Here is a 12,996-nt window from a genome sequence, read left to right as displayed (position 1 = left end):
AGAAGAAAATTGATTTTTAATCAGAGAGCATAGTCTGTACAGTTGAGAAGGCATTTTCTTTGAAGAATTATTTTCATTTCAATCAAGAAATCTATTTCAATCCAGTTCATTTCCAGAGTTAATTAATGAAAATGAAGAAGAGACTCTTTCTCTGATTATATGATTTGAGCTCATCTTTACAACTCTCAGAGCATAGTTCATACAGGCCTTTTCAAATCTAATAGCAGCAGAAGGAATTGAAGCTTCAATTTTCATTGCTTTAATAGAAGATGATTTGAATGCTTTCAGAATTCTTCTCAAGGCTCTGTTTTACAGACTTTGAAAGAGTTCAGTGAAATTCTCTTGATTATTTCATCAAACTTGAACTTCATAATCAGCTACTGATGTAATACAGGCTATATATAACTGTCTCATAGCCTGGAAGGATAGACCTCTCTCTGTATTTAATAGTCTGATTATGTTGTTCAATAGTCTTTCTGCCTTGACAGTTCTTTGTTGAATGTGATATTTAAAATTCAACTTAGAGTTTAATCATACTTCTAATCATTTGATATTTACACTGGGTTTAATCTCTCTATTTAAAAGAGTTAGAGATAGTTCTTTCTCATTGAATCTAGAAAAGAAATGAATTAACTCAGTTTTATTCATATCAAATTGAATTTGATTGATATCTGCTCTAACAAAGATTTCCTTTGCAGCTTCTTCAATTACTTTTAAATTCTCTTTGATAGTTTTTGAGCTGTAGACTAGATCAATATCATTCACATAACTCAGAGATCACACTATTCTCATATTTCTATTTTTGAATAGATATGCAGTGTATATTGCAAATAAAATGAGTGAGATTGAAGATCTCTGTGATACTTCTATTTTTATCTCAGTCTTGTCTTATTTCATTCCATCAAAGAAGAGTTGAATAATTCTTTTAGATATAAAACAGTTAACTCATTTTATTAGAGAAAGTGACAGTTTTAATATCTTCAATATCTGAATTAACTTTGACTTTGAAATATGATTAAATGCTTCTTTTATATCAATAAAAACTGCAGTTGAGACCAGATTCTCATGCTTTGCTATTTGAATATTATAAACAACTGAGAGAACAGTGTCAATTATAGAACACTGTTTTCTATCTCTCATTTATTCACTGAATAAAAGAGAATCATCTATAGAGCTTATAAAAGATAGTTGAGTAGCTATTATCTTTTCTAAAACCTTTCCTAGGCAGTTCAATAGAGATATTACTCTATATAACTTAGGAATTGAAGTTTTTCTATTAGGTTTTGCAAGAATCACTCCAGTGACTTCTCTCCAGCATTCAGAATAATATTCATTTTTCAAGAGATTGAAAAAGAGCTCAAAATATTCATTCTTTAAGTAGGAATATGTATTTTGAATAATCAAGTGATTAATTGAATCCGAATCTGCAGCAGTTTTAACAGAACTTGAGAAGATAGCTGACTCTCATTCATCTTGTGTAAGATCAGATCATTCTCAGTCATTTTCATCAATGTAGTTGAGAAGTGATATATTCTCTTTCTCTGAATCTGAATCTGAATCTGATGAGTTCTGAAAGAGAATTCTTATGAAAGCTTGACATTTTTCCTCAAAAGAGTTTACTGTATATGATTCATTCTGAAACTCATATTCTAAGGCTGAAAGTTTTACTACACTTCTTGTTTTAGTATAGTTAAAAGCTTTAAAAACTTCCTTCTCTTATACTTCTTCAAGAAATTTATTCCAGCAGTCTGTTTTAGCTCTTTTAATATCTGAAAAATATTCATTTCTGACAGCTTTGAACTCTTCATTAGATATTACATCATTCTTTCAATCTCTTCTAGCAGTAGCTAATTCTTTTCTTTTAGATGAGATATTCTCATTTCATCAAGGTTTTGAATACTCAGAAGATTTTCTTTTTAAAATATTATCTCTAACACTTGTTAGAATAATAAATGTAATAAGCTTCACTCTATTCTCAAGCATTTCATTTGAGATATCTTGACCAGAATTTCAATATAGCTCATTCTGTCTTTCAGATTTTAACAGTTTTATGCTTTCTTCAACTGCTTTTCAATCAGCTTTTTCAAAGTTATACTGATTAGAGAGAAGAGGATTTTCACTCATTTGTTTTTCACTCAGTTCAATATCAAATTGAATAATCTCATGACCTGATTCTGATATCTCATTTGAATTAATAAATCAGTTTACAAGTCTTCTTTTCATTAGATTTTGTGACATGAAGATTAGATCTATAATAGACTTCTGTTTCATGTCTTTTCTAAAGAATGTTTGTTGATCAGACTTATTAATCAAATCTATTGAATACTTAAAGATTTATTCAATCAGATTATCAGCTCTCACTGCTCTCTTGTATTCTGAATTTCATCAGAGATGATGTGCATTGAAATCTTCTACAGTTATAGAGTTTCTTGATGAAGTTATGTTCAGAAATTCTCTATCAATTGTTCAGATATTGTTATTTTTCTTCAATAACTTTTTATTATAGATATTTATGAGCTGTATAGTATCAAACTCATTTTCTTTATCTATAATATCACTCATCAGAATATCAGGGTCAGACATGATATTAAATCTTAGATTAAATTAATATCTTGATCTCTTTCTTTTATAGATCACTACTCTTGACTTTATCTCAGACTTTTGAGATAAAAAGCAGTAGTAGCTTAAATGAGAAATAACATATTTTTACTCAGCATCAAAATTCAGCTTCTGAAGCAGTATAAAATCAACTTTTTATTCAAATACAATTTGAAGATAAGAATAAATATAATTTGAGTTTCTATTCACATTATTTTAAATAAATGTGATTTTTGAAGAGTTTTTAAACTTTTTTTGTTATTTTTGTTATATATTCATACTAAAAGAGAGTAGAGTAGAATCTAATCACTATCATCAGATAGTAGATTATAACTGTTCTGAAAAGTAGGAATCTCAACTGCTTGCATTATATCTAGTTTATCATCAGAGTCATTTCTCAATTCTCTAATCTTAACAGAAGTTTGAGGATTCAAATTCTGTTTACATTTAGCTGAAGAATTGAAGTTTGAAAACTTAGATAGTTGAGAGTTTCTTCTTTTTAAGCTTGCAGTTGTAAGTCTACTGACTTGACTCTTCTCTTCAGTTCTAGATTGACTTTGAGCTTCATCTTTTCTTCAGTTCTTTTGAGTTCTAGAAGCAAACATACATTCTTTTAAGCTAGATGCATGTTTTTCTTTGCAATTAGAGCACTTAAGCAGAGTATATTGATAAATTTCATCTCTTTTTGAGCATGTTTCACATTTATGCTCACTAGTTTTATGATCTCTGGCACAGAATGCACATTTTGAGTCTCTAAAACATAAGATTGCAAAGTGTTCATATCTTTGACAGTTTGAACACTATGTTTGAGCTTTGAGATTCATTCTTGAGTCTTTGTATTCATAAACTCTCATTTTCAAATCTGTTACTCTTACTTCAGAGATCTTTGACTGTTCAAGTGTTTTTATATATACTAGAACAGAGGCATTTCTCCTGCTTTGTCTGAACTCAATTGAATTTAGCTATACAGGCTTCTTTCTCAGTTGAATAGAGTTGTATTCTTCTAATTCATTTTTAAGAAGTAGCATTTCTTCTTCACAGTCAAAAATTTCAACTGGAATATTATGAAGAATGAATTTGTCTCACTTTTCATCTCTTTTAGATAGAATTGTTATGTTTAGCAAAGATTCTACTACTGACTTTCAGAGATTCTTATTCTGAATAAGGAATTCAGCACTGAATTCAGACATTGTAGTCAGAATGATGAAGTTTTCAAAGAATGATAACTCAATTGAAGCTATAACTGATTTTTGAACTTCAATATCAGTCATCAACTGAGAAAAGAACTGCTGATTAATTTCATTTCTAATTCTGAAAATGAGATTTGAGTTTAGCTTGTTTCTTTACAGAATATCCTGATTTGAGACTTTGAGAATAAGTCTTCTATTTCTGAAGATTTGAAAGTTTTTCTCTTTTTGCATTTTCTTTTTCACTTTTCTATGAATAGAGGCATGAGCAGTATTCTTCTCAGTTTTCTCAGGATTTTGAGCAGGTTTTGAGATAGTAGATTTAGAGACAGCAGATTCAGCTGCTTAAGCATATATTTTCTTCTGATTCAAAGAAGAAGAAGAAGTAGGAAAAAAGAAAGAAGAAGAGTAAGATGAAGAGTCAGTGATTATACTAGGAATTTTCAAGATTTTTTGAACTGTGTTTAAGATTTCAAGTTTGAACTTGATCATCTTCTGTAGTTGTCTAGCCTGAGCATGAAGAATTAACAGAACTTCTTCATTCATCTCACTCAGACACTGCTTTTCAAGAATCTTGCTTACTTTTTCAAGTTTCTGTATTTCAAGAACTTGTTATTTCTCTATTTCTTCTTTCTTTCTTCTCTTCAGAATTTCAATCTCAGGAATAGCATTTGAGAAAGCATCTTTTTCCACATCAACTGAGTGTATTTTTGAACTCATTGTTTTCACTCAATGAAAAGTTGATCAGACTGTTTCAATTGAGATATTTCTAAGTCTGTTTTCAATTGAAAAGTTGATCAGACTGTTTCAAAAGAAGAATAAAAGACTTTTATATATAAAACACCTGATTTTTTTTCACACTAGTTCAGTAACTAGGTTAGATTTTTGAAGAGAATCTAATAAACTAAAATTGATTTTTAAGATAAATCAATAAAATCTTTACAATCTCTTTCTTGAGATACAGTGAGGAAAAGTATGATATCAATTGATAATAAATCAGATAATATGACAGTTTTTGAGAGAAAAACTGACAAAAAATAACTCAATTTTTTACAGAGAAATTGATTAAAACTATTTAATTTTATTCTAAATCATTCAATTCTTCTCACACAACAAGTGTGCAACTCAAATCAGTTAATAAAGAGTGTAAAAAAGAATTAAGTATTAATAAAAGCTCTTCAGTTACTGAAAAAGTAATTCTTACTTAAAAGAATATGAAATTATGACAGAAAATAACTCTGTTTTTAATTCTTTGTAAGAATATTGTATAAAACCCAGAGAAAAACATCTTACTTTTTCAAGAGAAGTAAAAAACTATTTCTAAGATCTTTTTTTTTTGCATTAACTGCTGCAGAAGAATGAAATAGAAACTGCTAAGATATACACTACTATATATCTTCTATCAAGACTTTCCCTCTTCAGAGTCTTAATATTATAGAGAATATAAGTCTGTTTCTATATAATAATATAAATATTGCCAGCAGGATGTAGAGGAACTGGTTATTTATATCTCAAAATAGAAGACTTTGTCAATGATTATATCAATATAGAGTTAATTCTCAAATTCAATAGAAATCTAGTGTTGCTGTTCTCAATCTCTTGCAGAATCTATTGAATATTGAGATATTAAAACTAGATTTAATATATCTCACTGTGCAGGGATCAAAGGCTCAGTCAGACCTTGAAGTATACTGATTTTATAGTTGTTGTGTCTGCTGATTATGTATTGAGTACAGTTGCTGAGGTATCTTTTTGTACTTTTCTGTTGGGGATGGGCCAGATTGAGAGGGGTGGTATGAGGGTGAGACTTGGTGTTGATGTCTAGATACACTGAAGACAGACCGCGGAGGTTGCACTTCAGAAGTGGCTGTTGATTATGTGCTTGATATTATTGCCGAGGTATCTTTTTGTATTTTTCTGCTGGGGATGGGCCAGATTGGGAAGGGCGGTACGAGGGTGGGACTTGGTGTTGGTGTTTTGGAACATCAAAGATGGACAGGGTTTTCGCGGAGGTCGCTCCTCAGATATCTCCACAACTACAGATCGGGGATCTTCCAAAATCGAGAAGATTGGTGCATATGGCTAGGTCTCTTCACCTTACAATTTGTATGGCAATTTGGCCCGGGGTTGTGGTGTGGTAGGGGAGAATGGGGGATAATCCCACGCAGGAGTTCTGAACGACGTCTGGTTCACATTTGGCTGGATAACTCCACCACCACACGGGGTATGCGGTCGGCGATGGGGTCAAAATGCTCGTATGATCGAGGGCTTTTCGATGGATCTATCGGCGGGTTCTTATTCGAAAAATCGAGCGAGTTCGTGGTGGAGCGGTTGACTCTGAAACGATTAATTAATAGTAATAAATAGTGATTCTTAACTGTCATCTTATTGAGATCTCTGTAGTCTATATATAGGTGTAGTTTACTGTTCTTCTTGAGTACAAAGAGTATAAGTGCTTCTGCTGAACTCTTTAATAAGCATATTCAGTTCTTTGATTACACTTTCTTGAGATATTTGTGCAGAACATTCAATTTCTTTATAGACAAGTTATAAAGAGGTCTATATAGTATCATTACATCATTCTCAAGATGAATCTTATATTATATCTTGATGTTAGGAAACTTCACTACTTTTCTTTCTGAAAAGAAATTCTTATAATCTGTAAAGAGATGTTGTGTATCAGTATATTTATTTTTAATGAGAAATACTGCTACTAATCTTGCAGTAAGAGTGATGACTTCTTCATCTATTCTCAAGTTTCAGTCATCTACTACACAGTATATTAACTCTATCTTTTTCTTAAGATTCTTTCAATGAAACTCTTCAGATTTCTCTATCACTGTCTCTTTATTAGTGAGGTGATACTGCTACATCTGAGTGACTCAGTCAATGAGAGAATTGTTTTCTCTTAATTATAAAAGATCTAGAATAACATTCTCATTTATAATATTAACTGTGTGAAGAAGTAGACTGCTCTTCTTAAAGATTTCTTCTGAGTCTATGATTATACACTTCACTTGAATTATGTTAAAACAGTGACATTTCATTTTATCAGTAAATTTTACATAGTCTGACAGATCTATCTTCTTTCAATTCTTCATCAAAGAAAAGAAGTAGAATATGAAGTTAATATTTACTCTGAAGTTGAGTAGACATCTTACTAATATCTTCTCATTTGAGATATTCATTGTGATTGTAACATGAACTCAGAGATATAAGAATTATTAATTCTTAATTTCTTTCTCTTCTTTATCTTTTATAAATATATTTGTTAGAAGAGAAGTTAACTTTGAGAAGATATCTTCTTAATTTCTTCTCTTCTTCAGCTTCTTACAATCACTAGTATAGTAATCATCAGCTCTGCAGTTAAAACAGAGATCTTTATTTAATCTTTTTTAATATTTCTTTACAGTGAGTAAAGAATCAGAATACTTGAAATTCTTCTTTACTTTCTTTACACTGAAGTTATCACAGTACTGTTTAGATTCTATTATTGATTACTTAGAAGAGATCTTATTAACTCTTTTCTCAGAGTATTAATTATTCAAATAGATCTGAAAAGCTAAATTGATAAGCTCAGTGTAATTGATTGATGAACTCTGATACTATGATATTATTATTCATATCTTATAAGTCAGCTTTGTAAGATAAAGCTGTGTTTTTAATTAATTCAAATTATTGATTAATTTCTCTCAATACTCTTCAAATCTTGCATTGAAATCAGAAGAATTCTTATTATCTTATTAATATAATAAATTGAATCACTGTACTACTGTAAAGCTGTGATTACAGTAATCTTTAATCTGATTCAGTAGAAAGCTTTTAAACTCTTCTTAAATTATGACAGTATTGATATGCTCAAGCTCTCTCTTCTTGATAACTCAAGTAGTCACAGAGATGTCTTCAAGAAGGTTGACAGTGTATATTACTCATATCTTATAAGTATTAAACTGGCTTGAATTAAGATGGAATTTCTGTTCAAGAGTACAGATAAAGCTGTGAAATTCAGACAATGTGTTTCTCTTATAACTCAGAGAATCTCTGATCTTAATCTCTCTATCTTCATGATAGATATAGATGTGTAAAGGCTGTGATGATGATGAAGTGATTGAAGAGCTTATATTAAAGTATGCAGCAGGTTCAGAAATCTCAGACTTCTGCTGAGATAGAGATGTACATACTCTAGAGAATGATATGAAGTTTTCTTCAGAGAGTGAGATCAGATCAGTCTCAGTATAAATGTATGAGATTATATCAGTCTGTTAGAGCTTAACTGATTCAAACTTGTAATCAGATTAAGTGATTCAAATTGTAATATAATAGAACTGAAGCAGTGACTAGTCAGCAGTGTTATATAGAAGTAGTTATTTAAGAAGCTGTATAAGTAAGCTTGACTATCTTACTTAAATAGTGAGCTCATGAACTACAGAGTTATTATGAGAATATCACAGATATGATACTTAGTATACTAAGAAGATTGTATGAGAAATGCAGTAACTCTTATATATATTTCAGTAGAAGAAAAATGAATCACTGACTTCTTTAATGAGAAGTCAGTATCTAGCTATTCTATATAGATAATGAATGAATACTCTTCTCTCATTTCATGAGTGAGAATAGCTGAAGTGATACCTCAGTGATATCTCACTATCATGAAAGAGTAATCTGCTAACCTTATATAGAAGTGAGATTCTTATATTTATTAATCAGATCTTTCTATAATATATCTGAATGATGTTATAGAGTGGTTGAAAACCGGTTTAAATAGCCTGTGAGATGAATGGAATCAACTGCATGAAAGTGATGAGCCGTGTGAAACCGCAACAGGGCCTTGACGCGGCCGGGAGCGTGACAATAATAGTGATTACTGTTAGAACTGATTATAACAGTTTATAACAGTTTACTTTAATCAAGAAACTCTTACAGTGATAGATTTACTGAGTTCAGAGACTGAGTAAGTTCTGATTTAAGATAGAGTATATCAAGAGAACTAAGAATTCAGCAGACAGACTCTCTCACAGGCCTGACTATATTAAGAAGGTCAGAATGATAGATATAGAGAGACTAGAGAAGATAGAAAAGCTTTATAAGATACTTAAACTAAGTATTATAAGGAAATTAACTGAAGAGTCTTTTAATTCTTTATAAGAGAAGAGAGAAAAGAGAGAGAAGAAGTCTGTGTAAGTTAAAGTGTAACTACTCTCTATAATATTGAGAGTTAACACTCTGGGAATCTCTATGAGAATTCTTGAAAAGAGTATCTATAATCTGAAGAGTTTACAGGCTTTGAGAAGTACTGCAGAAGATCTGATGTAAAAAGAAACAGAGTATAAGTCTTTATAAGATCTTTTATTCAGATTATCTAAACTATAACTGAAAAATGAATATACTCAGTATATTCAGAAACTGCTTACAACAGGAATCAATTCTGCAGAAATAAAAGATTAAAGAGACTTAAATAATCTCTTATAAAGAGAGAGTCAGATTTATATATCTATAAATGAGTTTCTATATATAGAACTTATTAAAAGATATCATGACTCTTCTCTAATAAGTTATTTTATAGATACTAGAACTCATGAGTTACTTATAAGAAAATACTTCTCACTGAAGATACAAGAACTTGTGAAGAAGATAGTGAATTCTTATACTATTTATCAGAGTTCATAGATAGTGTGATTCAGATTATATAAAGAACTTACTTCTCTATTCATCTCACAGAAATCTTGAGAATAGTTAGAAATAAACACTCTTATAAGTCTCTCTGAAAGTAAGAATATATATAATACCTGCTTTGATAGTGTGCTGATAATAGTAGATTACTTTATTAAGATAACATACTTTATATTCATCTATAAGAACTTAAAGTCAAAGAATTTAACTTATATCTTTATTTATAATATAATTCAGTTGTATGAATTGTCTGTAAACATTATCTCAGATAGAGAATTAATTTTTATAAAGAAGTTCTAATCTGATCTGATAACTATACTGAAGATCTTATGAGATCTAAGTATGACTTTTCATTAATAGACAGATGATTAGATAGAATATTTAATAAGTATATTAAAATAGTATCTGCAGTGCTTTATTAATTATAATCAGAATGACTGAGTATATTAATTACTACTTACAGAGTTCATATATAATAACTTAAAGTATGTCAGTATAGATAAAATTCTCTTTGAAATACTCACTAAGACTTACTTATAAATAACTCTGATAAATCTGTGAGAGTACACTATAGAGTATAATAATACTTATGAATAGACTGAGAGAATTCAGAATATCTGAGAGAAAGTCTGCAAATTCTTGAGAAAGACTCAAGAGTATTAGAAGAGATACTATGACTTCAAGTATACTGTAAAGAGTTTCAAGAAGAATGATAGAGTCTGACTAAGTCTAGAAAACATTATTATATAGAGATCTAGTGAGAAGCTAAATCTCTTACAGACAGAGTCTTATAAGATTATAAAAAAAGTTAGTTTACAGTTCTATAAATTAAAACTATTATCTGAGTTACAGATATATAATGTTTTTTATATCTCTTTACTTCATAAGTATAAGAAATTTCTAGAAGAGAACTCTATGACTCATCACTCTATTTATAAAGTATTAGAGAGTGAAAGAGAATATCAGATTAAAAAGATTATTAACTCAGAGAAGTAAGATTATGAGCTCTGATTCAAGATTCAGTGATAAGAGTATTTTGATAAGATGAATAAGTTCACTTGAAAATCATCTGAGTAGATAAGATATCTGTAAAAGCTGAGATAAAACTTTTATATCACAAATTCTGATAAGTCAGAATAATACAGTCTTTACTAAGAACCTGATTATAATAAAGATATTAACACTGTTATTTATAAACTCTAGTCTATAAGATAATAAGTTTCTACTGAAATGAATAGTCTGTAGTGTATGTAAAGAAATGAAGAAATTATATTCTTATTAAAGTTAAGAAATAAAGAAAATAAAAACAGAGCTGTGAACACAATTTAGAGATTAATAAAGAAAAAATAAAGAAAATTCATATTCATATTCTTAATATTTATAATACTCAATCTTCTTATAACTATTAATTCTTCTTTTTAAAGAAGCAGAGAGTATTATATCTGTAGTACAGATAATTATTATATTTAATATAAAGACTGTCAGAAATGCACAGACTTTAGAGAAGTTAGATATCAGAGTATATACAGTTGCAGTAGAGTCTTGAAAGCTGATTATCTATATATATAATCAGATATTTCTTATGAAGCTGTATCTACTCTCTCAGTTATACTGAAGTATTCAGCTCAGAAATAATTAAGACATGAAAAGAGAGCTTATCTACTCAGATTAACTTCTGTTATAAATTCATAGTATTCACATTATCTTAATTACTCAGATTTTACAGATATCTGAGAACTTATCTTTTATTGATAATAAGATTGCAGAAATGCACTGCAGTGTGAGAACTATTAATAGAGAATCTAGACATATTTACATATATCTAATCAGAGATTGTACAGATAGAAAGAGAGTGATTATAGACTTATAAGACTGCAGAGAGTACTGACAGTATTAGAAGCTTTGTAGAAACTATCAGTTAGAGTCTGTAAGAAATTACTTACAGAGAGACTTACAGTAAAGAATAAGACTATACTACTTAGAGTCAGAGACTGATCTGAGAAAGATATAGAATTAATCACTGATCTGAAGATCAGATATGATAATAAAACTGAGAGAAGTAAAGATACTATTATGAATAATAATATCTCTGCTTTATCAGTCAGTAAAAAGTGATCAGAGAAGTTGCAGAGATGCTTATAAGAAGTTTAACAGTAGTCAGATATTATTTATAAAGATATTAAAATTGAAAAAATTTTTATTCTTAAGAAGTTCTTGAATTAATATGTGAATATTATCAGAAATACTCTCTCTCTGTCATCTAAGTGAAAACACTTTACAGATGAATAAGAATACTCACAGTTTATAAGAATAAAAGCTGTTACAGAAAAAGAGAAAAGAAGATAAAGTTTTATAGACAGATCTGAAATATTTATACTACTTTAGAGAGATTTATTTACACTATAAATAATTATACTTCAGTACATAATATATGAATATAGTAATACTTTATTTATTATCAGAACTAATTATAAAAAGAACCTTCTTCTTTAATAAATTTAAACTCTGTTAAGTCACTGTCTGATGTATTATATTTATCATTTATATTATTAAGAGACTGTAGTAGTTATAAAGAGACTTCATCTTTAAGTAATAAAGAATATTAGCTGAAGTGCATCTGATATTGAGTGTCTTGAGATTCAAAAGACACACTGTCTTTTATCAATAATTATAATATAATGAGAAGAAATAGTGAGTTGTAAAATAGCAGAGATAATAGCAGAATGACTGAGAATTTAAAAAATATTAATTTAATAATAATCAGATAGATATTTAGAGTAGATATATAATCTGAAGTCAATCAAATATTTTATATAAGTGAAGTTGATTTTTTATACACAATAAAACTGTTTCTTCTCAGACTCTTTATGAGATATTAGATTGTGAGCATGTGTGAAGTCTCTTATTAATCCAGAAGTTAGCAGGACTTGGCAGAAGTCTAAAGAAGTTTAGTTGGTCACACTAATCTGAAAATATCAAGAAGAGAGGCTGAGCATGCTGAGATAAAGTGAAGTATTGATATACAGGAAGAAAGTCACATGTCTCTCATGAAGAGAAAAGTGTTTTTCTCGTTTGAGCAATGCGAGAGAAATGAGATAAATAAGGCTGAAAGAAAAATTAATTGATTGATTGAGATTGAGATGGCTTCCTTTGGTGTTATGATGATCTCTATTCCTTCAAGCGTGTGAAGGTGAAGTGAGAACTGAGTTTAAAAGTGTTCGGTTCGGTTCTTCATTGGCTGTTTTTTTTTTTTTTCTTTTTTTTTTTTGTGCTCAAGGTCGTAAGGCACGAGAATCTTGTGGGAAAAGAAGGGATATTCGGGAGAATATATTGAGTGCTGGGAGGAGGGGGAGGGGCGCGGCATAGAGCTCAGAAGGGGCCCTTATTATTGTGCGCTAAATGATCGGGCTGGTGGTAGAATTAACTGGACAGGGCAAGGTCCTGATGATGAGGTCGTGGACACGGTATACTTAGGTGGGTAGATATCCAGGGGCGGTGGGCGGGCAGGTAGGTAGGTATAGGGGAATCTGGATTTTTC

General features: G+C 29.8%; 1 protein-coding gene across 1 annotated transcript; it reads left to right on the top strand.

Annotated features, from left to right (window-relative positions):
* Positions 1-5,604: 5,604 nt before the first annotated feature.
* On the top strand, positions 5,605-6,152 carry BDBG_16845 (uncharacterized protein; the record flags this gene model as incomplete). Its single annotated transcript, XM_031724716.1, has 1 exon — positions 5,605-6,152. Exon 1 carries the CDS (start codon positions 5,712-5,714, stop codon positions 6,150-6,152), a length of 441 nt encoding a protein of 146 aa, XP_031577814.1. The 5' UTR covers positions 5,605-5,711.
* Between the last annotated feature and the right edge of the window lie 6,844 nt (positions 6,153-12,996).

The sequence above is a fragment of the Blastomyces gilchristii genome (genome assembly GCF_000003855.2).
Source record: "Blastomyces gilchristii SLH14081 genomic scaffold supercont1.5, whole genome shotgun sequence".
In the NCBI taxonomy this organism is placed as follows: Eukaryota; Fungi; Ascomycota; class Eurotiomycetes; order Onygenales; family Ajellomycetaceae; genus Blastomyces; species Blastomyces gilchristii.
The sequence above is the reverse complement of the archived record's forward strand: the minus strand, read 5'-3'. Positions and strand labels throughout refer to the sequence as shown.